This window comes from Molothrus aeneus, chromosome 2 (genome assembly GCF_037042795.1).
Source record: "Molothrus aeneus isolate 106 chromosome 2, BPBGC_Maene_1.0, whole genome shotgun sequence".
NCBI lineage: Eukaryota > Metazoa > Chordata > Aves > Passeriformes > Icteridae > Molothrus > Molothrus aeneus.
The window spans coordinates 101,664,937-101,692,267 of NC_089647.1; the positions used below are offsets into that span (position 1 = coordinate 101,664,937).

Sequence of the window (27,331 nt, forward strand, 5' to 3'; positions counted from 1 at the left end):
TGAGTATATAACATAATTTCAGAAAATGAAGATTTATTTACTTGATCATCAGTGAGCACACAAGTTTTATATAACTGCTTTAAATAACTCATTTGAGGAAGCATTCATGCTTCTGTGAGATGACACAAGCTTTATCCCAGGCACTAGCTGCACACATTGGAGGTATGTCAAACAGGACCCACCCCAGCTGCCATCCCTCGTGGCACCACGGCTTGAAACCCAGAAAAGATCCAAACCTTCTGATTCCTATTAGTCAAACCCTACAGAGGAAAGTTTCAGGTCAGGGAAAAGTGACCCTACTGCTACACCAAGCTCTCAGCAAGCTGCTGGGACAGTCCCCCCCCTCCATCACCTGTCCCTGCTCACACCCCCCTGTGTGTGCTGTGGCTGCCAGATGCAAGGTGAGAGGGCAGGAGAACCTTCCCTTTGAGCAGCCACCTCTCATCCATCATGTAAAACTGCACCCTCAGCATGCACAATCTGCAAAATCATTTCTTGTATGGAGTCAGCAGTGTGATACAAGCAGGGTTCCCAATCAGAGGAGGAGGCAGGGTGTCCTGGGGGAAAAACTGGTGCCAAGGGAAGTAGTGAAGGGTAGAGGACAAGGAACACAGAAAGCAGATTAGGTACAGCTATTAGGCCTGGCCAGTGATGAATAATTCATGGATATCTCAGGAGCCTTTATGGTATTGTTCTTTCTGAAGGAAGTACCTATTTATTTCCAGAGGCAAGAAGTAAGTGCCTTTATTGCTTACATGCTTCTCTTTAAACACAAATATTCATAAAAGCTTTCTTAAAGCTATCATAAAAGCTTTCTTAAAGCTGGGCATTATTAAATGTTTACTTAGTTACTTTACTTACAGTATTCCTTTCAGTTTCTGTATGCAAGATTGCTGCAGAAGATTTGCACAAATGTGCAAAATATCTTGTATTAAAACCCCAAAAAGGGGCATCTGCATGACCAAATATTCAGTGTCAACAAAAGTCCATTGTGTTACTCTGACAGAAAGCCATATTATTATTTTATTAAATCAGATCATACTTTAACTACATAACCTAAATTTTTTTGCAAGTTTATATTAGAAAACTATTTTCAAAAATGAGGTAAAAGCTTGATTTTAGTTGCCAATCAAGGAAAAACAAAATTACCTGAATATCATGAAATGTGACGAATTTTTTCCTTTCTGTCATAGGAAGAAAGAGACAATCTTGAACTTTATTTTGAAAGTCTTAAGCTACAATAATTCTGCTTGGAAAAATTCTATCTTCTTGCCAATTAGGTGCATTTTTAATGACCTCAAATATTATCATTCTGTTGGTTTGTTTTTACCCATAGAGGTGAAAATAGTGAAGATTTCATCTTAATAAGGAAGAATTAGTGATACCTACCTATTAGCTCATATTTAAAGAAAATCTTAGAGTTTTTAATTCCTTCACATATTTCCATAGCTAAGGTTTGTAAAATATGTGCATGCTGTTTGTGATTAAAGGCATATAGAAAAATTCAGCAATGAATAAAACCCCACAGAAACACTTTCTGGCAACCCTAGTGACTCCCCAGCCCAGCAAAATGTTTGATTGAGTATCAGCAAGTGTCCTTCTCTATCACACTGTCTGTGCTCCTTCCCCTGCTCACGGCCCCAGCTCACTGGCAGGATCCTTTAACATAGCACTCACTAATTTCATCCCTTCAGGAGCCTCCTGCATCCGGCAGAGCAGCTGTTTTCCTTCACAGCCCTGCCCAGATGAGTTTGCCTTGCCAATCCCTCAGCTAAAGAAAATGCTCTGGACAATTACCTCCTGCACCAGGATGAGCATTTAAAGATGGTGTAAGAGAGAAAAGCAGGAGAATTGTTTTGGCCAAAGGGCCACGCTCCAGTAACTGCCTATAAATACAGTCAGGGTTAAATGAACTGCCTTGTGGCTACCCCAAGGATTGGGCAGCATTAAAGGCTCTACACAAGGGCAGATTCCATGCTCTTACAGGGACAAACACACAGAACACCAGTGCAGCAGTGAGAAAAGGACATGATGAAAGAGACTACCAAGACTGAATCTCATTGAATTGTTTCCTTATGCTCTTCTACTCACCTGTGCTTACTTGTCTGTCTTATCACTCGACTGCACATGCTTCAGGGCAGGAAGCTGCTAAATGTACAGCATTTTGAGCCACAAAACTTGCAAATCTCTCAATAAATTATTAATGGTGACACCAAAAGCAAAGACAAGCTTTGTAAAAGGTGATTGCCATTATGCTTATTTTTATAACTAGGTTTGTGGCTCTTTGCCTCCCAGCACAGAATTAAGCTCTACAAATTGAGTTGCCAATAAAAATCTCATTAAATAACTAGACCAGATAAATAGTCATGTACATTTTTCACTAGTAATTATCCTATTGTGTCTTTCATGATAGCAATGCAGTAACTTTCCCAGTACTATTTGAATAGCATCAGCAAAAATCACCTTATAACTTCAAAATTAGCAGAATTGCTGCTGATATCAGTGCTGCCCACTGATAATAAGGGTTCAGATGAGGATATCTTTCCAATGCTGCCACCTTTTCAAATTTGCAATGATTTTTGAAGCAACTAATTTTATTTATCCAGACCATTTTCACTCCTGGGAACAAAGTGGTCTTTGCTGTCTAGAGCTCAGGTAGATTGATGCACTACAATGAAATCTTCTTTACATCCTTGCAATAAAACTGCTTTTGAATGAGTGCACAGCTGCCAGTGTGTGCTTGATGTATTTGCTTTGAAATTATGTAGCCATTTCTATTGATCCCTCACACAGGTAATTTTCTGTGTGCCAGTGAAGTCTTCAGAATCCTGTGCATTTTGTCATAATTTATCAAAGCTATTAATAAATTTGTAGAAAAGTGGCTTACAATAGCTAGATCTAAGAGGGCTGGAATAAAAAGTCCTGTAAAATTTTCATGATGACAGTTTAAAATGTCACATGAATCTTCTGCTGCTTAGGAGAAACTGTATTTATTACAAATACAATCTTCAAAATGAATATTTGAGCATTATAAAAGACTTGTTTGCCACTCTCCCTCAGCTGCAGGGTGCATTGATAACCAGTGTTTTTACCCACACCCAAATGCTGTCAGGAATATTTTGAAGACACAAAAACCCCAAACAAACCTAAGGAACACAAATGTTTGACAATACAAAAATAATCTACAGTGTCAATCTCATGGCCTCTTACCATTCATAATTTTAACCTTATGAACATATCTAATCATAAAAATGCACAAACATCACCTTAACTGTACAACTAATATTACTGTATTTTGCTTTTTATTCTCTTTCTTTCAAAGGTGCATCTTTCTTAGACGCCCTTTTTGCACAGAAAATGTACCAGATCTTTTAGTTTACTGCCTTGAAGTTTTTTACCTTCTGTTACAATTCTGACCAATGTTTTCAGGGTTTTTACATCATTCTGCATGAAAAACTAAAGTGGGGCAAAATACCATTTGCCCACTTTTATTTCCACTTATTAATAAATAAAACCTTTTCTAGGTATTTACAAGGGTATTTGCTTCACTGGGTGAACAAAGGGAAGAAAAACCTTTTCCAGAATTTTTTGGAACAGATGCATGTGAAGTTTCTGCTTTTCTTTAGTCTTTTAGGTACATTTTAACTTAAGATATGTTTGGACTCTATCTCATAGTGTATATTTTCCAAATAATTGGTAATTATTTTTGGTTATCAGTTTTGCATAATGCCATCCTTTATCCTATACCTCCCCAAATACATACATTCTGACCTGTAAGTGATCAGCCTCTACTGACTTTGTTCAGCACCTAAATAAACCTTTCCAGCACATTCTCCATGTGATTAGGGAGGTCACTTGTGATTTAGCAAATCTGTTCAAAGTATTCTTTAGCTATTTCAAAGAAACCTCAGATATTCAAAATCTCTTATCACAGAGACCTATTGGGAAGTTCTGACCAGCTTATGATTGAAGATCTCAACATCCATCAAAACAGTGAGAACTTGAAACAGAGTCTGCTCTTTATATGAGAAAGATATTTTATGATCTTGATTTTATGATCTTGACAAAGGGACTTTTACAACTAATTCAATTGAATAAAAGAGAGACAAATCTGTTATATTCTTATCCCTTTTATATGTGGGTACTGTTAAAATGGTGATATTGAATTCTGCATTTACTGATTCTACACCTTTCCACAAAATTGGGTCTTAGCATTTTAAGATGAACATTAGACAAACAGCTTCCTCCATTGTCACACAGTGTGCACCTGTACCCAGGCTCTTGTAGGAACTTCCCATTTTGCTCATTTGATCCATCCCCTTTTGTCTTAGCACCTATCAAGTGTTATCTTCATGGTTTTAAGATTATTGTAATGCATTCTACATTCTTTTCATGAGATTTCTTTCCCATTCTTCTGTCACTCATTACTTCAGCCACTCCCACACATTCTCAGCAATGCTATTCTTTTCAAAAAAAATCAATTTCAGCATGAGTTAAAATTATGAGTCTTCAATGCTCCTATGGATCTAATTGTGGAAAAACAAACTAGTCTAGTGACAGACATTTTATGCTGGGAATCTAGATCACTTTTTAGTTTTAGTGATTTCAACAAAATACATTATTTTACAATAATGCATCTGTGGTTGTAGGCAGTACTGTGACACCCATCTGTTTCCTTAGAAGTACCAGTCTTCTCTCTTTAGTGTAGGTGATTGGGAACAATAAGTGTTGCCTAATGCTTTCCCAGCATAGAAAGCAAAACCTGCAAAACAATTAATTACAAATAAATTAAAAGAAACTCTGTAATCTGACAGCAAAGCAAATCAATGATAATAATTTCTGATGCATTCCATATGTTTCTCTTTGATGCCTCTTAGTCAGCATGGCTCACCAACTGGTCATGTCAAAGTATGGTGATTTGAGCTCCAGGTCACTCTCTAGCAGAAGCCATTGGTGGGGAGAAAGGTGAGGCTGACTTTGTTAGTGCTGACTAAAAGAAAGATGACAACAGACATCTGCTTCAGAAAATCTGGACTAAAGTAAAGTTACTGTGTTATGTGGTAGAGCATAGAGGAGACCTCACTGTTTTCAGAACTCTACAGCAAAGACCCTGACACCACATATCCCGAATTTAATTTTTTTTTAAACTGTGTCAAAAACAGATGAAGAAGCCCCACAAGTCTGACTGCAATGAGGTCTGCAAAGCACAAAAGGATCTGCAAAGTGACTGCTTGTTAAGCACCATTTCTGCAGTGGCTCAGAACAGTTCTGACAGTGCACAAAAAGGCATCCCTAGAGAAACTCCAGGATTTTGTGCATTGAGATCCCCCTCTCTAGAGACATGGGTTTATGTAAGTGGTCATAGACGTGACATGACACAGAAAAAAAGAAGAAAAGTAAACAAAATGTCTGCAATTGTTTAATATCATTAGAGAACAGAAGGACAGGGCTAGAGAGCAATGTGTTTACTATTCCAAACCATTCTCTTTGCCTGGCTTGGAAAATTGATCAATGTGGTCAAATCATCAGCTTAGTTATTATAAAAGACAAATATCCTTCCACTGTGGCAGATGGAAGAAGAAAATGCAAAAAAGCAAGATAATGAAATCTCACATAGAAACCTCAGTAATGTAATTGTCTTTTTATCTATTCTTGCTGATGAACACCCAGAGACCAGCCATCTTGGGGAATTAAATCATTCTGGTCAATAAAGCATAAAGTGGACAGGAAAAACATCTTAAAAGCCATATTCATGATCAGAAACACTGTTAAATATTCACATGAGAACATTCTAAATCAGGCAAAGCTACAAAGCTCTACAAACAAGTTAAACAAAGGTCAAGGAGGGCAAGTCATTAAAGGATATTTAATGTACACAATTAATTTTTACATTTGCAGTTTCTCTTCCTACCACATGTGTGATTAGTTTTCTTTGGTTACATGAATATTGTTCAGGACAAAAATATCCTCTAGGACTGAAAATGGCTTTGTATGTGGCAAACAAAGCCCCAGACGGACTTCCCAAGATTTTGGGGGTTTTTTCACCCAGTGCCAAATTGTTCAGTCAAGTAACAATTTCTTATGACACATCAATTATTACAGAAGTAATTATTTTACTTTCATATAAGCACAAACAAAAGCAGCAGTATTGTGTACATTGCTCTGATTCATCTTCCTCATGGAAAATCCACAGCTTTTCCTAGTTTATAGATTTTTTTTCCCCCCCACAAATATTTATGTCCAGCAATCAAAAACTTTTAAACAAACTGTAAAGTCTTTAAACAGGAGCAGGAAATTAAGTGCACCTAAACTGTAATCTATTCTTTGTAACATGGTGCACAGCTCTTCTAAAGGAAAACCAACTGTTTACTCACCATCTCACTCTATGGCTTTTGAAGATTTAGTATAAATCCTGGCACTGTTTTTTCATTACTAATCTTGAATAATAACACATAATTTTTGAAAAAACACAGATGTAAAACTATTTATTTGCTGCTCTGTCATCTTTCTCTGCTTTACCAGAATATTAAGGGTGGCTAAATTTTAAATGTTTAGTTCAGTAAGTTAATTTAGGCACATTACCTAAATCTAAAACAAAAACCTAATTCACAATTCCTACAAGAAAAATAACTCATTCACCAAAGGGAGATATTCAAAGCTGCTGCTTTCCTGAATCTTCCACTTTATTCTCTAAACCATTATGTTTGTTACAGAGATCAATTTACAATTTATGTTGATCTGCCAGCAGATTCAAATTAAAATTAATTGTATAAATTTGAGTACACATTGGCTGTTCTTTGCTTAACATTCATTATCAGGGTAAGGCTCTAAAGCACAAGAGGAAGGGAGATGTAGGGCTCTGAAGTCTGTGTAACATTTCATTGTCAAACTAGCATTGGTTTAGCAACAACACTATAGGCACAAATACTAATTTTAAGGCAATTAAATTATGCAAATGTTAAAAACTGTATCACTGCTTATAGGAGAATAATATTGCTTTTACCTTACTGATAAGTGTGACAACATCACCTTCCCGGATTGTGAGTTCATCGTCGTTCTGTGCTTCGTATGGAAATATCACTTTGCAATACTCCTTGTCTGAAAGGAAGAACATTCACTGTCATAAATTATCACTTTATAACAACTGCTTATTCAGGGGTGAATAATCTTCATAAAATATTCCATTAGCGTCTCTTTGTGCTGCCTTATTTCCTTGCCATCTTTCTCTTTGTATTTTAGACCTTCATAAACAACATGAAATATTTAAAAAACTGCAGGCTGATAAGCATTCCCACACACATCATCCAGGGAGTCAGCTCTGTAGCCCCTAGAACCATTATCTCAAATGAAATTGCTCCAGACAGCAACCTGCCACCAACTCTTTCCCTTAGAGTAAGCCTGTATCTGACACTTCCTTCCACAGTTCCACTGGTACAGCCTCCCACCAGACTGCATAAACTGGAAGCATTAAGGACACAGTAGGTTGACATAGCTTACCTATCCCCTTGTGTGCAAGAAAGCAGATATTTATTAATCTATACAGATGGTACAACAATAAATAAGACATTAATGAATGTTAATCCATTAATAACTAAACCACCTGTACACTCAGTGTAAGAGTGTTGAGTATTACTCTAAAGTTTCCTTGACCCTTTTTCCTTTACTGTCTATAAATAAGGGCATCATCTCAACTTCCAGCTGGAAAATACAGAAGCCAGCACTCCTACTCAGAAATCATAAAAAGCAGTTGTCATGAAAAGCAGTTACTTCCATGTTGCTGTGCAACAGATGAGTATGTCAGTGTGCCTTACAAATAAAAAGGGAATATATTTTACAGCTGTTAAACTATGCATAAAAATATGTGATACTCTAAGACAGCAGGTCTAAAAGGACTAAGTAAACTACTCTACTGATTGCAGAAGGGCATGTGATTTTGTAGAAATGTTCACCTCCCTTCAAATGTCTCAGTTTTGATGACTTCTCTGTCTAGTCAACTTCCATATTCAATGCAGAGAAGTACTGGCAGGCCACAGAAACACAAATTAATTTAAAATAACAGGACTAATTCTTTTATAATTACTATAAAGAGAACCTGCATTATCACACTTGAGGGTATCTGAGGCTCCTCCAGGGGGTCAGTTCAGCTGCCCAGACACTAAGCGCCTTTTCAGACACTTGTGGGTATGTAAGACACATGCCCAGTATGGCTGAACCTATGGAATTCCCATGTCCCTCTGGTCTGACAGCTGGAGGCAATTCAAAACAAAATACCATGGGGTATTTTTTTCAGGTATTAGATTCAGGCATCTGATGTTAGAAATCAGCCCTGTCAGTGCAATAAAGTCAATGGAGACCAAGTCACTAAAATGAGCAAAGCCTTGAGAGCCACTCTGACTCCAGGAGCAGACACCTACATTTGATTAGCTGAACCATTTGCTGCCTGGACAGCAGTGACAGATGTCTAGTGGGATCAGCCCCCCAAAAATCCAGATACCAAACTCATGATTATAACCCAAATTTAGGGCTCTGACACATAACCTCCCTCCAAACTTCTAAAGTTTAGTGAGAGGAACACCAGCTGTAAAGAAGTAGCCTAGAAATGTGCATCTGAAAATTTGCTCTCTGCAAGCACCATCAGCCTGAGAAATTAAATAGTACTAGTCGAAACAGGAAAGCTCTTCATTTCACACACTGTCACTCAGAAACAGCAAGAACTTTATGTGTCATTGCTTCAAGCAAACAAGAACTTCTTAGGCTTTACAGATTTCTTATTCTGAACACAAATGTTTAAAATGTTTGATTTACCCATGACTATTACAGTTGGTTTTCTGGCCATGCCCTGTATATGGTCTGTCTGAGATGGATTTAATTTTCTTCACAGCAGCACACATGGTGCTGTATTTTTGATTTGTGACTAAAACTGCACCGGTAACACACTGGTGTTTTCACTGTTGCCCAGCATACCTACACAGCTTTCTTTTTTCCCCTTTTTCTATCCCCCAAGTAGGCCAGAGCGAGCAAGAATCTGGAGGGGACACAGCAGCTGACCCAAGATGAGTAAAGGGATATTCTGTGCCATATGGCCTCCTGCTCAGCAATAAAAATGAATAATGCAATAAATGGCTTGGGGGGTGTTGCCATTCCTCGGAGATTGGCTGGACATTGATCCACTGTAGGTGGTGAATGAATTGAGCTACTGCATGGTGGTTGCCTTTTTGTTGCCTTCTTTTTGTTTCTCTTTCATTTATTTATCAAACTGTCTTTATTCATTGATTTCTCCCTTATGGGGAGCAAGTGGCTGGGTGGAGCACAGCTGCTGGGTGGGGCCAGCTCACCACACCTCCTCTGGTGTCTCTGAAGAAACAAAATTCAGATGAAGACAATGAACAAAGGTTTTGAGGGAAAAGAAGTGAGCAAGGGGCAGGGTGGGTGGGGAATCCTTTTCCCTGTTCTGAAAGCAGAGAACACTATGAAATAAACATTTGGTGACTTTTCCAAACCACCAGCCATGTGAGAACCACCAGGTCACAACTCAGATTCAGAGGATGAAAGGAGTGTCTAACTGCTGCTTTACTGCATTCTGAGGAAGGGCTGGGATGTCTCCTTGTGGACTTGGCTAGGATACTCCACCTGCTCACTGCCTTGTCTTTGAGACAGTATAACAACATTTTATGTAAAAGCTGGTAAAAAGCTGACGCACACTAACTTACATGGATGCAAAGCAGCATGTAGATAAATACAAGATTCAACACATTTTACACTTCAGTGGCATGCTACCTTAAATTATCATCGAGGGTTTTTTTTCCCTATTCTGAGTATATTCACACTCTGAAAAGCAGCTGTGCTAAATAATAGATTCAATGAATTAGCCCAGAGTTGATGTAGATGCAATACTGCACTAAAGAAGCTGAGTGCTGTACACTCAGGCAAATCTCTAGTCACTGGGAACAGGCTTAGCATTTCTTTTTTGGGATACAGAACTGGCTGGATTCTCAGAGGTAAACAACACCTGAGCCCAAGAAGGATGATTCCAGAACATCCATTCTCAGACACATACATTGATCCTCCATTCAATAACAGCATCAGCTGAAGATTAAGTGGGAAGCCAAGCACAAAGTACAGCTAAAAAACTGCAAACAGGCACCACAGCTTCACTCTGACAGGATGTCTGCAGTGCAGCTTCTGCTCAAGGCAGATGAATCACACATGTTTCAGGTTAAAAAATGCTTTGGATAGCAAAGGGCTTGGGTATCCTGAGTTCTATAAGAGAGAAGCCTCCCTCAGGCTTGCTATTTGAAGACTGGGTATTTGAATTGTCTTTCAGGATGAAGACTCTGATAGACAAGAGTGGAGAGAGGGCTGTGGTTTCAGCATCTGAAATATCAGTAGATGATCAGGAAGTAAGTTCTCTCTAGCAGACAGATACACTTCTTGTCCTTCTAGTTTTGGTGTCAAGAACTCTGTGGTCCCCAACTCTGTCCATTCTCCCCACCAAATTATAAACCTTTTATTTTCTTAAACAAAAGAAAACCTAAATAACAGCAAACCAAGGAATTAAAATATAGAAAATGTCAAAAATCAACCAATTGATGATGTGGTTCATAAAGAGCCAGGAGAAACTTCTGAGAAGCACAAGAGGGAGCTGGGGGAGGCTCAGGTGCCCCTGTGCTCTGAACGCTGGAACACAGAGTGAAGGAACAGCCATGGAAAAAGAATATGGTTTATGTACAGTGGAAGTCTGGACTTCTTGAGTACAATTCAGACAGAACTACACTAAATCACTGATCATAATCATTGGATCATGCTGCAACAGAGGTCTCAACATCACAGATGGGTTGGGAGCAATGTAAGCAACCGGACAAAGTCAGCTTTCAAATTTCTCCTAAGGAATAGGTAAACCAATATGATTTAGGCAAGCAAAAACAAAGCCAACAGAACTCAAAATAATATGAACCTTTAAAATCAGATTAATAAAAGCAGAGAAAAATGTAATAGGCTATGTCACATCAGGACTAAAATTGTCCTTACTCAGTAGGCCACAATACCGCAGCAGAATGTAGAAGCACTTAATGTCAACGGTCTTGTTTAGATAGGAAGGAAGAAAGAGAAAAAACTAATCTCAGACACAGCATTGTATAGACCACACTAGAATTTGCTGAATTTGGGATTTTCTGAATGAGAAAAAAAAAACTAGAAAAATACTAGAAGTCAAAACAATATGTCCTATTACATGCCTGGCAAATAAACTTAAGCCAAATTAAAACTTCAAACTAAGATACTAAGATCCCTCAGCTGCAGATGATAAATCTCATTTTTACATTTGACATCCAAAGCTGGGTTTATACATCACAGATAGTTCTTCCAGAAGCCTCTTTTTCTCCTCCTGACCTGGTAAAAATATATCTGTTAATAAACCCCCAAACAGCAGCTATCTGGGAAACATTAAGGGAGGAGAAAAGATGATACTCATGAGCTTTTCAGTCCTGTTTTATCAATTCAGCAGTACTTTACTCTGTCAGACCACAGTGTCTCACTACAAACTCACAGCTCCTCCCAACCATGGGCAATGGGCACTGCTCAAGGAACTGAGTCAATGGATAAAACTAAAGAGAATGAGATATTTTATGGGGGTTGTTATCATGTATCTTTGTGCAACATTGTCTGTCCCCAGGTTGAAAATGTGCTCTTTTTGACAAAGTCTCAACCCCTCGAAAAATCTTTGCCTCAAGAGGGAGAACAATAGCAAGGGGCTGCTTCATTACCCAGGCCATTGCAAGGACAGTATTTCACTGACAGAATCCAGTGGCTCTATATGTATTTACAACTGCAGAGTAAAGAGCTGATGTCAAGCTACAGACCTGCTCTGGGACTTTGGGTCCTGCAGCAGTATAGCAGGTAAATTAGTTTGTTTGTATTTTGAGAGACTGGTTAAATATTATACTGTTCCAAGCAGACCTGAGCAAACTCCATTTACTGTATCAGTGAATCCTGTTTCACTTCAAAAGCATGACTCTTCTGTTTGTTCTCCTGCCACACTCTTAGGATGAGCTGAGACCTTCAAGAAGGCAGTTCACAAACATTCATTCAAGCTTTAATTTCAAAGACGACAGTGACTCTGAAATTTGCTTTTCCTCTTAGGGCAGGATGACACAATCTCTTTCTTTTACTTCTATTGTTGCTTCTTTGTGTCGTTAATTTTTGAGGCTTAAATATTTCCCCATCAGTGAAGTACAGCAATCAATATGGACACAAACAGTAATACTAAGCAAGAAAACAAGCAGCATTGAGGTAGTATCCCTTGAGCTTAAACTTCCTCTCTTTGACTATCACTCATAAAATGTTTCTGAAATGCAGTAAAACATACAAAATCTAGTGAAAAATTACATAATTATTACCAAAACCACAAATCAGATTAAAAAAATCCAAATACTATATTCAGCAGAATTTGGTTTTGCTATTAATTGCTACACTCAAGACTCATAAATAGATTGCACTAATAAATATTTTCACAGAACTTAGTAAGATGTGAACTGTCAAAACACCACCTTATTTTAAAAAATAGAAATAGAAGTAGCTATGGTCCTATTAATACATATTCACCATGCAAAAAGATTAGTTGTTTGCTATGATCTTGGTACTCCTATGCAGTAGCTTAACACAAATTTTAAATAGTAAGTGAAGTAATCAAATTAAGTGCTGTGGTCAAGGCACTCTGTGATTTACTGCCTATGCTATTTTGTTGTCTGCTTATTTATACTCCATTAATGCAGTCTCAGTAATCTGCAATAACACTCAGATGTTGTAGATGTTTTTGTTTTGCTTAATTTTCGAATCCAATAGAGCTACTTGAAAACTTAGATACATTTTCTACAACATATCCTATTCACCACAAGCCATTCACACTAGAAGTAAGCTATTTTATAGAAAACAGTATATCCCACCCCAGAAATAGGATTGTAAACACTCATGCATTAATGTGCCATCCTATCTGCTTGGCAGAGATGGAACTTCAAGAGCAGAATACTCCTCTAAATCTAGGAACCACAAATCTAAATTAAACAGCTCTCTTTTCGAAGATGCATTTCCTCATTCATGAAAGATTAGTGATGTTTTCCAAGGGATCACTCAAACCCGGCAAAGATTTGTACCTTCACTGTGCTCTTCCTTTGAGCAAAAAGTTGTCTTTGGCCCTGAAGAGTCACCACAAAATCTTAAGTCCATTTTTGGGGAGATTTACAAAGTGTTTTGTTGGGAGATGCACCTTAGAGACCACACACCTCTGCCTTTTGCTTCAACCAGCTCACCCCATTGCAGAGCTTAGCTCATCTTGCATGTTCCAAGAGCAGTTGGCACATTAAGTGCCTCACTGCTGATCACTGCCCCATCACATCAGAAAAGTTACAGAAAAAAGCAGACTGGAATCAAAGTGTGAGACAAGCCATCAACCATCACTCCTTGATGAAGCCCCATGGGCAGAGGGAAGATGCTGCTGGTACCTGCTTCCTCTCTCAGCTGGCTCTTTCTCAATGCAATTGCATTTTTTTAATCCAGTTGGCACTAAGGTATAGTCGTGGAAAGAAATGAGGAAAAATAAAAACTGGATTATTCCTCTCCCAACATAAGCTCTGTCTTGCTTGCAGCATTCATCTCCAAGAGTAATCCCAAAGGCATCTAAACCATGTATCCAAAAGCTCCCTCTCTGTACTGAACTTAGTCTATGGGTCTTCTGTTTCTTGCTACTTCCTTGGAGAATGGCACAGCATCTGTTTTGTTCAGCAGTTAAAGGCTCCAACAAGGACTGGCACACGAGCATCCCAGGCAGAAGTGAAAGTACTTGAGGTCCAAGGTGGAATGATACTTTTGTGCTGAACACAGCAATGGGAACATTCACCACTTTTCTGAGACTGTAAACATCCTTGGGCTGAATGCTTTTTCAAGCTTGTTTGTCATAAAAAGTAAAAATTGAATTTCTGAGAAATAACAAATACTATTCAGACAATAGTCCTGGGCCAAGGTCTGATCATACTCCTCATTTCTGACTATCAGACATTAATTTTATTATGAAGAAATTATTCCTCTGCCTATATTAAACACCAAACCAGACTGAAGCATGTTTCATTTGCACTGAAAGGTTTTTCAATTTAAGTGAAGGACAACTTCAGCTGAATGAAATGTGTCTTCAATGATGTCATTTGAGGCTAAGAAAATTATATATAATTACATTACATCAGACCTTCCTATAGATGTGCTTCTCTTTCCTAGGCATTAACAGAGATGCCAAGAATTCTACTGAGGCCCCAGAGATTCCAGAAAAGATAAAATAATAAATAATGCAGTTTAGTTAAAATGCAACAAGATACTGTGCAAATAAGGAGTCCATCCTTCTCACCAACTCTGACAAAGTGGATGTTGAATGAAAACAGTGACAGAAGAAGGATTTTTCTAGCCAAAAAGATGTGTCCATGGGAAATAAAATGAGGTGAAAGGAGGACCATCCAGAGGCCTAAAGTGATGGAAAAGTGTCTCTGAAAAGTGAAAAATGTCTCCCATACATTCAGCCAGAGCTCAATGGATCACAGTAGAAGATACAGGTTTCTAACCATTGGTCAGAAGGTTTCTACACTCAGTTTATAAATGTGAACATTTGAACCTCCCATACCCTGGGATGGGATTTAGTGAGCAGCTTCAGCTGTCAGAAGTATAAGGTGATGTGGAAAGAAGCAGCCTGGCTTCCCACACAAGGGTTAATGCTGCAGGTGGGAAAGCCCCTGGACCTGCACTCAGGTCAGCTTGAACTGCTCAGCCTGCAGGTTGGCAAAAGTAATTCCAAAACACCTTCAGGAGCCCTCTTCTGCATTACCAGTTCACACATTTTTCAGTATTTCAAGATTTCACTTCCTCAGGGCAATTGAAATCTTGCAGTATTTTCCCTTAGCTGGGAATGGGGAATTTCCCCATGCTGGCATGGGGCACAAGATGAGAGGATGTAGCAAGTCAGTGATTGTGGTGGGGCTAATGGACAATAACTCACTAAAAACTCTTTCAAGCTGCTTTTGCAACTCTGAGCTGAAAACCTGAACAAACCAGTTTGCAGCCACACACTTCCCTCAGACAGACCCTGCCCTGCTGATCCAGATGCTTTCCTACATATGTCTGTATGGGTTTCAGTTCTGAGACAAAATGTTATCTGCTATCTAAAAGGATAAACAAATCAGGGAAGAAGGACTGGGCAATATTTAAAGAAAGTCAACTCTGTTATATTCAGCTTCTTGTCTAAGGTATGGCTATGTTCTCTTCCCTCTTACTCTTTTCCACCAGAATCTGTAACATTTATTTGCAACTCTACATAAATAAAATCAAAAAATGGGGAATATATATTTATGTTATTTGGTAAGCTGGTTACATATGCCTCCCTAGAACAGCATAGAGACATACCTGAAAGATTTAATCATTACTGTCATTGCTAAGCACTGAAATGATGCAAAAAAGGACTGAAGGTCAGAGAATCAGAGAATAGTTTGGGCTGAACAGGAACTTGAGGATCACCTAGTCCCAGTGCCCCTGCCATGGGCAAGGACACCTTTCACTACAGCAGGTGGCTCAGAGCCCCAGCCAGCCTGGCCTTGAGCACTGCCAGGGCTGGGGCAGCCATCCTTCTCTGGGCAGCCTGCTCCTGTGCCTTACTGTGCTCACAGTAAGAAATTTCTAACACCTGATCTAAACCTGCCCTCTCTCAGTTTAAAGCCATTTCTCCTTGTCCTGTCACTTGTAAGAATTCCCTTGTAAAAATTCACTCTCCAGCTCTCTTGTAGGTCCCCTTGAGGTACTGGAAGGCTGCTGGAAGGTCTCCCTGGAGCCTTCTCTTTGACTTCCCATACAAACTATATCATGCATACAGCGTTATTTCTGCTACATAAAGAAATAAAAATAAAATAATTACAATATTTTTTTAAAAGAGGAAAAAGGCAAGGGCATTTGCACTGAGAGAAATTTTTCTATGACCCACCTACAAGTTACAACCTGAATTAGGATCTTACTCAACTCTGATTAATTCCAAAGTATCCTCAAGGCTGAAGGTTTATCACATAATTTGACTTGATTTTTGGTGACAGAAAACATGAGGTAGGGTCACAAGAGCAAAAACAATTCAGAGGATTCTGTGAAACAAAGCATTTTGTCTAGGTACCACCTACTCAAAGTTTATCCTAAATATATCTATCTGCATCCTGGCTTTTTTACATACAGGACACTCTTTTACCCAAAACCAAATAAAAGCATTCAGCTTGCTTTTAATAGCACAAAGTGCAAAAAAGAAAAACCTATGAAACCTACTTTTTGTTCTGCTGTCCACTTCTATTTTTGTTGGCTCCTGAGTTGCTGTGGCTGGAGGTAATTTCTTCCCAACACTCTGAAAAAAAATAATTATTCTCCTTTAAAATTTGCAGCTTCAGTTCAAAGTTGGACAACATAAAAAATAGTAATGGAAATACAAAATATAGGAGTAGAAAAGGGACAGTAAAGAAAAAGAGGCAAATTATAAACTATACTTATGTTTGTTACTGGGGATTAACTTTTTTAAAAGTATAAATAATTGATAAAAATGTGATCCCTTAATTTCCCTCCACTAATGTTTCTAACATTTTTAAATGATCACCCCTTAACACTTCCCTGAGTTTCAGGGAAGACTCACAGAAGTTTCACTGGTAGATTGAATATTAAGCAATCGATGAAGTGACTTAGGGAAAGGTGTTATTCAGTACCAAAAGTAAAGCTGAAAGAAGCAGCAGAGAGGAACCCACTTGACTTCTGTTCATACAAGAAATATTCATTTCAGTCATTCTAGATTGAGTGTGATTTTTATATCGACAACATCTCTTTCTTATTTTATTAATTTTTTATATCTTTTTAGCAAAAGTAACTAATTTACAGTGAACTACTATAATAAGCAATAATGTGCCTCAGACAAGTAAGCTGAGGTAACATTAAACAAATACCATCTGCCCCCACCAAAATAAAATAGAATAAAATCAGTGATATTCATCTTTATGTATCTTCTCTGATTATATGCATGCTATCCCCCCTCTTTCTCAGCTTGTCTCCCTGTGAAGAAAGTTTTCTATCTTTAAAATCCTAGCAATGTGTAGACGAGAAAATGAGCACAATTGTTGGCATAATTGTTTCTGAAAAGCCCTAGCTGCCATTATTCCCTGCAAGGTCTGCACAAGCACCACAAAGCTCCTTCATGCTTTCATGACCTCCTGAGTAACAGCTTAGAGACCAGAGTGCTGAGATCCAGCCTTGCAAGTACTGAGTACCATGAGGACCATAAGGAAACACTGGTCAATATAAGAAGCAATAGGAGTAGAGGTCTTTGAGTAGCTGAAAAATTCCAAGGTTTATAAGGAATACTGAGAGCTCCGTGTTAATAATATGCAATAATGTGTGAAAATATATCTATGGAAAGGACTCAAATACACACAGGGATTTCAGGCTGGTAAAAAGAGCACATAGGGAGGAAAGATGGTTGTAAGAGTTGTGCACAAGACAGTCATCAAATCCATGTTGGCAGCAATGCAGACTATGAATTGCAATACCAAAGGCATTCCATTGCAACCTAATTTGCAGGTGGAAGAAGAAACACCTGCCCTTCTGATGAGCTTATAACTCTGCTCAGAATCCAGAGTTTGTGAACTGCTAAGGAAGAGAAATAAGCAAAAAAACTCTAGAGAATCTCCCAAACTCTTTTCTGAGGTGGGAATGAAAGATAGGAAGTATTAGCTGGAAATAAGAAAAATACGAAATGATAGATATCTGCAAATTGAGAGAGAGAAAACAGAAAAGTTCATGACCTGGTTGTGTTGAAGAAGTTTAAAGTAAAGAAGGATGATTATAAATCTGAGATCTATCTGCAAAGCAGTGAAAATTGTACTAAAAGAGATATAATGAAGAATTTGAAGCTACCAGGCATTTGCATTTACACAGATAAAAGTACAGAATGTCTTCAAAATGAAAGCAAGACTGGGAAGGCAGCTTCTGGTTCAGAGGCAAACAGGGCAGTTCAAGATAGCTGCACACCACAGTACATGCTCAGTCATGATCAAACCTTTATTCACATTTCTGCTTCATGAAATTGTTTAGGAAAATGACAAAAACAGATACTCTAAACTGCACTGCAATAAAGACATGCTCACTAAAGGAATATGAAAACCCTTTAAATCAGGGGAGGTTTTGTTATTTTAAAGATTAAATTATTATGCAAGACCAGTTAATTAACGGAAATATTTTAGTAATTGCTTTACCATACATGAATCATTGATTTTATGCCATGAAACCAAACACCATATAAACCCACAACAGGCTAAAATTTAACAAGCTACAGATCACAACAAAAGAATCATGCACAAAAAGGAAGATATTTGTGTATTCTAGTGGAAAATCCATTATGCAAAGTAATTTCCTAATATATAAAAGCAGATGCAAGAGCAATGCTTGAAAACATTATTTCATCTGTTCATTTAGAACAAACGCCTGTGCAGGTAATAAATCAGCATTGAGAACCAATTTGTGAACAGTAAAGGGAATACTATCCAAACAAGGCTGCTCTTTTATTAGGAGCTAGGAGGAAGAATTAAAATAATTTTTATGAGGGTTGCATAGGACCCACTCCAGTGAGAAGGGATACCTGAATTTGTTGTGAGACAGGGAGAGGAGAAGACAAGTGGAACTGCTTTTCTTTAATTGTGAGGGGACTACACTCTGGGATTTCTAGGGGTGAAACAAGCATCACTGACAGGAAAAAGGAATAAAAATTGATAAGTCATGTAAATCTGGTTTCAGGTGGACCTGAACTGCCAAGTTCAATTGTCCCGTTAAGAGGCTCTAAAGGAGGTGGGATTTAAAAATTATTATTTATTTATGTTTCCAATTGGTCTACATTTGCATGGAAAATGTGTCACCACTTTCTGAAAACACCTACATGAAACTTAATATAGTACTTTTTTGTTCATTAGGAAATACCCAAGATAAACTCTCCTCACTCTAAGAGATACTGAATCCTCTGTGATCTGGTAAATCTGATGGTTTTGCTATAACAGGCTAAAAACTCAAGGTATAGATAAGATTTGGAGACCCAGAGCAAGCATTATTATCAGAGCCACCAATTTTTCTGACAAGAAAACAAAAATGGGAGACAGTAACATCTCCCATATAAGCCAGAAACTTTCCTGCTCTCTCTCCAACTCTTCTATGTCACTCATACTCCCATACAGGTCAAATATCTACCAAGTGTTTTAGTGGTGAGGAGAACAAAGCAAGCCCAACTTGAATTCTTGCTGATCCAATAAACATCTGCATGACATACACTTTTCTTTTCAAAAACAGTTACTACAGGATATGTTGTTGTCTTCTTCAGTTGAAGGCCTAGTACAATTTATCAAAACCTTCACTTCTAAAAAAAGGAAACGTGGGAGCAAAGAACACCCAATATGTTGAACTGAAGATTTCAATGTAATTCTTTCTCCTCCTCTGTTCTTCCTTTACATACAAGATGGTCCAAGCCCTTCTAGACACATTGATCTATCCTACAAAGTACTGATAGACAGCTCCAGCTTTGCTGTTAGTCTTTTACCTGATTAATTCTTACCTATTGGGCTCAGGATTCCTAAGAAGCAAGTACATCTTAGCCCTTTGGAATACAGGCACAAAACAAGACTTAGAATTGAAGGACTTTTTGGGAACTTAGACATTCCATATCCAATAACAGGATCCTCAACCCTGTCAGCAATCCCTGACATCTCCCAGCATAAACTGTCTCACTTCATTTACCTAAATCTATCATGTTGTCAATAATGTTTGCAATTAAAAGTCAAATGCAGCATGAACCAGAATATCCATAATGGCATCTCCCAGTAGTGTCCTAAATACCAGGCTGCAAAGACAAGTGAAGTTCAGCATTTTCTCTCTAAAACTATCTTGGATTCTTAACTGCAGAATGGTTACATCACCAGCAAGAAGGGCAGCATATTAATCTGTGCCCTTGTATCTCTAACCTGGTGGTACAGAGACATTCCTAAAGACACTCCTAAAGTTTCAGTTTCCATCTGTCCTCCTCCAGCATCCTGATTATCATAAATCCCTTTTCTAGGTGGTGGCAGTGAGCCTTGTTCTGCTTGTATTTCTCTGTAGATATCACTCTGACTTGCTTAGTCCTGTCACACAAGAAAAACATGGTGGAAACAGTTTGTGTTTTCTGACTCCAAGCCTAGCTTAACTCCCAAACCAACAGAATATTATCAACAAAAGAGGCAGAATCTTAATCCCACTATTTTGGCAAGGCGAGCATAATTAGATTATTTAGCTGTCACCAAATCATGGTGCAGATTTAGCAGCAACCTGGCAGTGTTGATGTTAAACTGATCAATGAAGCCAATGGAGGGACAGCCCAACACCAAATAACCAGCTCTGTGGGCCTCAATGGCATTTTGGTACACTGCAAATCTGCATCACTGCAGACCAGTTTCCTCTGATACTGAATTAACAGGGATTACAAAAATTGTTTAGGTGGCCACAAAGTCAGGTAAATGAGGTCATGGTACAATCTGAACAGTCTCATTTTCTTTCATTTAAATATTTTGTGTCAACTGCAATCCCTGTAACAGCAGAGAACACAAGAGAAAAGGAACACAAAATGGACAGTAAACAAATGGAGTTGTTCTCACCTAAAGACACTGTGGTTGTTCCTACAACTATTGAGCTCTGACCAGAGGGAAAAAAAAGTAGACTGGTGACCAAGTTTCTTCCTTCAGGATATTTTATCATTATACTTCAGGGTTTTCTGTTGTGGCTGAAAACTGACTTGTATATTTACTTTCATTATTCAGGTCTAGTGTGTCTAGAATATTTCATCAGAAAATTTGAATTGAATTGTTATATGTGCACAGATGGGTCCATGCAGAAGGTTCTGTTTCACTTTGCACCAAAGTAACATACTTATCCTTTGAGACTCCTTTAACAATAAAGCCTTCTTGAAGTAATAGCTTATTTATTCAGGAATAAGGAAAAAAGGATTTACTCAGCATCATCATTTATTTTGGAAAGTGTATTGAGGTATTTATCCTAGATAAAATGTTTTGGAAACTGCTACTTGGAATACAACTCTATGAAGATATTCCTAAGGAATACATCAGACATAAAAGAATTAATAAGAAGGGACTGTATGAGCTGGAAACATGAAGCTTAACATAGTTTGTCAGTTTGAATATTGAAAATACAACAATGTGCACTAGTGCTTAAAAGAAGGGCGGAAAAGGCAATTATGTATCTTTTCAACTTTTAGATTTTCAGAAAACCTCAATGACTGGGTCAGAGGAAAAAAGTATCATGTTTCTCTGACCACAATACTTCCTTTTAACATTCACCTAAATATATTTAGGTGTGGCTTAAATGCATGAGAATTTTCTAATATATAGGTTTATATGCAAATCCAGGGCCACTATTGGTGAGAGTATAAAAGCTGTAGCCTTCAGTGTGTCTTTGTAACTGACAATATTTGTTCACAAAGAAGCAGAAATGGTTATTAGAGCCTTCTAGCTCTGAATTAACAGGAGCATAAACTATCTTCTCATTGACTATCCATACTGCTGGTGTCATGAGGGAGCAGCCAAATTAATTCTTTTTTTTCTAATATGCATCAAGTGCTTAAGGAGTGTCAAGTTCTCCATCCATCCTATCTGTTCTGCCTTAAAATCTGAAAAAGAGAAAAAATATAAACACCCCAAAGACTTTCAGATGTCAAAATGCTCTCACTCTGTCAGAAACAAAATAAATGTCCAAGATTTCATTTTTTCCCATGCTACCAACATTCAGCTCCACATAAAGCCCTTTCTGTGACAGTATGATCAAGTATTGCTATCCTGAGGTTTCCCAAAAGGACAGAGTTAACACTTTTCTGAAGAGTCACCACGGGGGACTTCAAAGAGGGTAATGGGAATTTTAAGAAACATTTATAGAGAAAACAAAAGTTCTTGAACAAAAGTGAACTAAACACCTGTCTACACATTTGATTGCTTCAGTCATCTACAGTAGCTTCTTCCTCTGTAATTACTTTCTTCACAGCTTTGCTTTGCTAGAAAGACTATCCACGTGCATGTACAATTATTTGTGGTTTTTAACACCAATCAGTTATGAACATCTGCCCAGTGCACTCCCCAATAACACAGGGAGACCCAGCTGCCAAAACTGCACACGTTTCTACTGCCAGCTCAAAGCCTGGTGCAGGTGAACTTCCCTTGGCTCAGCAGGGGAGGAAACAGAGACTGGGTACATTCAGATAAGGGTACCAGTCTCTGAGACTCTGGAGGGCCTCAGGCTGGGAGATAAGAGCAGTTAATGGCCTGTCCACACAGACATGGAGAAAGAATGCAGTGAGATATTGGAAGACCCCAGACAATAATTCACTGTTGGACCAAGAGGTGCACGCGGGGCACGTGAACATCTTGTGCACAAACTGGGAGGGTGTAAAGCCCAGGGATTTCTTTGTTCAGGGTCCCTCTCCAGAAGCACCCAGCTTGAGCTTAAAAATAAATCAACTCTGCCTCAAACCCAGGGTCCAAACTCTTCTTTAGTAGCTCGTGCCTTTACATCATTCAAAAGTTGAAACATGAGCATCACTCAGCTCTAAATACCAGATGATGCTTCCCTAAAGAATGGTCCCCCTAACCACAGCATCAATGTAGCACAACTCAAGAGAACTTTTTAGTGGGATGTTTGGTAAATATTCCACAGAATGCAGACAACAAATCAATTAAAGTATTTTAAGCTTCATATTACAATTTCTTTTTACATAGTCAAACTATACTGTCTTCCACCTGACAACCTGAAAAAGGCACATTTTCACACTTTGTCGATATTCCAACAGATTAAAGTGCAGTTTTTTCCAACTGATGTCTGTTTTAGATGACACTTAGACTTGAATGAACATAGGCCTTCTGATTTACATCATATCTTTGTAAAGAAATAAGTCCTTTTTTAATTTTGAAAAAGATTTTACCTGTGAAAGGTTTTACCCTTCTGCAGCAAGACTGCAAACCCCTATATTTAGGTGCTGTGAAAGGCATATGAACTTCTAGCATCTTAATTCTCTCTGTCTAGACAAAATCAACAATCTCTAAATAAAAGATGATCCTCCAAATAAGCATCCTGTTGTTTCAAAGCAAAAGACCGAAGCCTTCATCCCACTGGAGCTCCTTGGAAATGAACACAATGAATGAACACAAGTCAAGAGTGAAGGAGTGGAGGCCCTATAAATGCTCATGTACATCAGTCCACTGGGAAGTGGCTACACCACCATCAGTGCTTTAGAGGAAAGCAATATTCAAGTAGTCAACAAGAATATACAGCTTGAATGTTAAAGGCTTTTAGAATTAGCATGCATATGCAGAAAAACTAAAGGTGTTTGGGGGAAAAATGCTTTCTAGTGTTCAATTCAGGAGTTACTTCTTGAGCACAAAGAAAGAAAAAGAAAGAAAAGACAAGGTGTGTATTAAAATAGCATGTCTGTCTAAATCCTACTACAATACCCATTGCAGAGAATGGTGAACAGGTTGTGATTACATTACACCACCCTTAGCTCACTTGGTGCCCTAGAAACACAGCACTGATTGTCAGAGCACCTTACAATTACTGCGTCTGTCATCCACCGTCACAGCCCTGGAATCCAAGCAGACAAGCAAGCAAGTAAACAAAGCAAAGCAAACAGAACTGAGGTCCCTAGACAAGGGAAATTTTAGAACAAAACATGATTTTTCTGGGGCTTTTTTTTCTGATTCATCACTGATATTTATTCTTCTGATATAATTCTTTCCTATAGTTGACAAAAAGCCAAACAAGTTCAACTCATTGGTTAAAATGCTTAAACTACATCAAGCCTAAGTATAAATTTTTGAATGCTTAAGGAACAGTCGCATTTTATTTTGATTAAAAACCATTCTATTTTTCAAAGTAACTGTAACTTCTGAAATATTTAATAAAAAAAGTTACTGGTGTTTTACTTAACTACATCAAAAAATATTTGAAAATCACATAAAGAGAAGTCCTTGAAAATCACCTGCTGGACAGAGAAGGAATTATTTATATGTTTGTGGCAGAATAAAGAGAAAATGACAAGCCTGCACTGCTTTTGGCATAGCACTGTGAAGGATTACATACAGAAGCAAAGAGAGGGAGAAAGGAAGGGCAGGATTATTTAATCAGTATGTGTTGACACGCCCTATTGGTTCAGAGTTTGTTACTCCAAAACTAAAGATGAGACTAAGTTCTTTGGTAGATTTTCCAGGTGTGTATTTTCTTTAGGAGAAGGCACTAGGCCCTGCAATTAAATTCACTTTATTGTTTTTATCTTGTATGAACCAAATCTTATCTACTGAATATGTTACTCACAATTGCATATTATTTTAGTGATTATTTAGCATGATTTCTTACTTAACCGCTGAAAAGCTAAGAAATCTTAACATTTAGGGTTTCATACTACCCCTTGCTCTGTTGTGACAACATGAGCCTCATAGTTTACATGTAATCTGCTTATACTTCTTAGTACAATGACATTCAGCTGGTTTTGACAAGATTTAGTGCTCTCATGTAGTTATTCAAGATTGACTTAACTTCATTCAAACATCAGCTGTGAGCCAGATGCCAGTCCCTGCTGGCTTCCCTTTTGTCATGGGAGGTAAAACAGTCCCTTTAGCATGTAATTCATCTTTGGGATAAAGAAAGCTCCTGTCCTAATAATGCTTTTTAGTCTACAGACTGTGAAGAAAGACTGCTTGCTGTCTACAAGCAACATCACAGACACCTAAATTCAATCACCAGAATCCCATGGTAGTTGCTATTTTTAAATATCTTTGTTGTGTAGCCCATGCAGGTTACCTGCCAGGACAACAGCCAGGTAATCTTTCTAAAGATCTGTCCTTATCTATCTGAATCTATATATCTGCAGATTAACAAGAAATCTATAAATCCAGCTACCTAATAGCTAAATAATTAGATAATGATGTTGTGGCATACAGTGTTGTCTTTATACAAGTCCTGTATTATCTTTTCTATTTTGCATAGCCAATTCACAGCAATTTTCCTTAAAATACACAAATTTTAAAAGCTCCTGGTACTGGCTCTTGAAGAAGATTGAAATAGTAACCTCACTGCACATTCAAAACTAAAATTGAGATTAGGAAGAGTTTACTGTTCATCCTTTAAAAAAAGGTATTAACTTGGATAAGTAACTTATTAAAAGACAGAAAACAAAGAGTTTCATCATGGTGATCAGTGGAGCTGTTCAGGGATCTAGATCAAGGCTCTTGTTTCCCACACCTTCCCAGATGACCCACCAAAGGGAAAAGACAGAAACTAAATTCAGGTAGAAATAAAATGACACATTTGCAGGAAAAGTGCTATTTTAAGAGAGAAATTACAGACTTTGAAACCCATAGTTGTTAATACTTTGGAAAGCAATAAAGAGCAATGAGAAGCTATAAAAATGCTGCATAAATTCATCCAACACCTTGGCCACTGTGTGCAGTTCTCACCTCCTTTTGCCCTCACACACAAACCCCCTGAGTTCTCAAGGGGACTGAAAAAGACAGAAAGTCCCCAGGAATGATCAAACATATGGAACAGATCCCTCATTCTGGGAAAAAAAGATACAGGTGACACAAGTTTACAAAAATCAGGAGAGAAGGTAGATAGGGAGGAGTCACTCATTAACTCTTCCAGTAATAAAAATTAAGGACTCACTCATCTCTTCCATTAACTAAAATTAAGGGCTATCAGATGAAATTAGCAGGTGCCATATTAAAAACAAACAAAGGGAGGTAACTCCTTCCCACAGTTTGTGCTCCAGCAGACTGGAACACTTTCACAGGAACTGCAGGTGCTAAATGTTGCATGCAATGAAAATGTGACTGCTTGATTTGCCAAGGAACAAAGATCCTTTATGGTTATTAATACAAATTTCAAAATTATTCGAGGCTGTTAAGACTCCCTGCAGCAATTTCTTCCTTCCCAACATCATCCCCAGGCTTGCAGTATTGACCTCTCATGGAGGCACAATGAGAGCCCAGACACAGTCCTGATCTGCACTACAGATTTCCCAGGATCTTCCAGTTTCCAAGAATTATTATTCTTTAACACGAAAATGGAATATTGAATACAGGACTCTTCAGAAAGTAAATTTAAATAAAGCAAAGTGATATAAAACCAAAGAGATAACTTAAGGAGAACTTCAAAGGATTACTTTAACTCCTATTTCCCACCCAAATATTATCAAACACACTAAGTTCTTCAGTTAAAAAGAAAGCAAAATCATAGAGAGAACAAAGATATATGGAGAAAATAATTAGAAAAGCCTTCAAAATTATACAGTCCTCTGATAAGACACTACAGAAATTTTCAATGGAAAAATTTCAAAACTAAGAAATGTTTTATGGTATGTATGTAAGTCTACTTTGCTGGGCCATCATTTGTAGTTGCCACAGAAGTGAAAAACCCACTATGAATCTAAAATATTATAAAAATCAAATACTGAATTGCCAGTCAGATATTGCAATGAAAAAGACAAATCCACAGTACAGAAATGTATATTTACATTTCCTGTTTAGCCACCTCAAACATGTCATGACCTGTAAGGTGGATTATGTCCATCACAACACTACAAAATGAAACCTTGTACAACTTACCAACCTCCTGAATAAACTCTGATTTATTTCCAGTCAAGCTGTCTGGAAGGGCTTTGACTGTTACCAGCTTTTGCTGAGAAAACACTAGAAATTTAAGACATCTTGAGATGCACAATATTTCAGAGTATGAATACAAACTGTTCTCTCAGTGATGAAGTTGATGTTTATGCTGAACTATAACTGTATAGTCCACATTCATGTAATTTATATTTCTGCATTTAGAGGAGTCTCAAACCTTCATAGTGGGGAAGACTTCTAATTAGAGAGGCTGCTGCACAGACTCCTAACTTCCCATTTGCAATGACAAAACTTCTCTTCAGCAATCGCTTCTGTTCCTGTTTCCAGCTGTTGAGCTCCATTTAGAAATTACCTGAGCCAGCACCAAATGTCTCATCCAAGCACTAAAACTATCAGGTATTTAGGAGGCCATCAGTCTTCAAACCACAGATGAAGAATATCTTCATTAGCATTATGCAACTCACCAGAGAAATCTGTGCTATATGAAATAACATTCAAAGAAATAGGTAGGTAAACCATGCAATGCAAAGTTTTTGGTTTAACCTCTTGGGTGGAAAAGGGAGCAGAAACAAACCATGAATGGTGAA

General features: G+C 38.0%; 1 protein-coding gene across 4 annotated transcripts in view; it reads right to left on the minus strand.

Moving 5' to 3' along the window:
• SH3KBP1 (SH3 domain containing kinase binding protein 1) overlaps positions 1-27,331 on the minus strand; it is a 211,680-nt gene that overhangs the window by 45,514 nt on the left and 138,835 nt on the right. For all 4 annotated transcript variants that reach the window (XM_066545410.1, XM_066545409.1, XM_066545412.1 and 1 more), the window contains 2 exons: positions 16,333-16,408; positions 7,004-7,098 (listed from right to left, as the gene is read on the minus strand). In XM_066545410.1, coding sequence (XP_066401507.1) covers positions 7,004-7,098; positions 16,333-16,408 — 171 coding nt within the window. The remainder of the gene's footprint in view (positions 1-7,003; positions 7,099-16,332; positions 16,409-27,331) is intronic.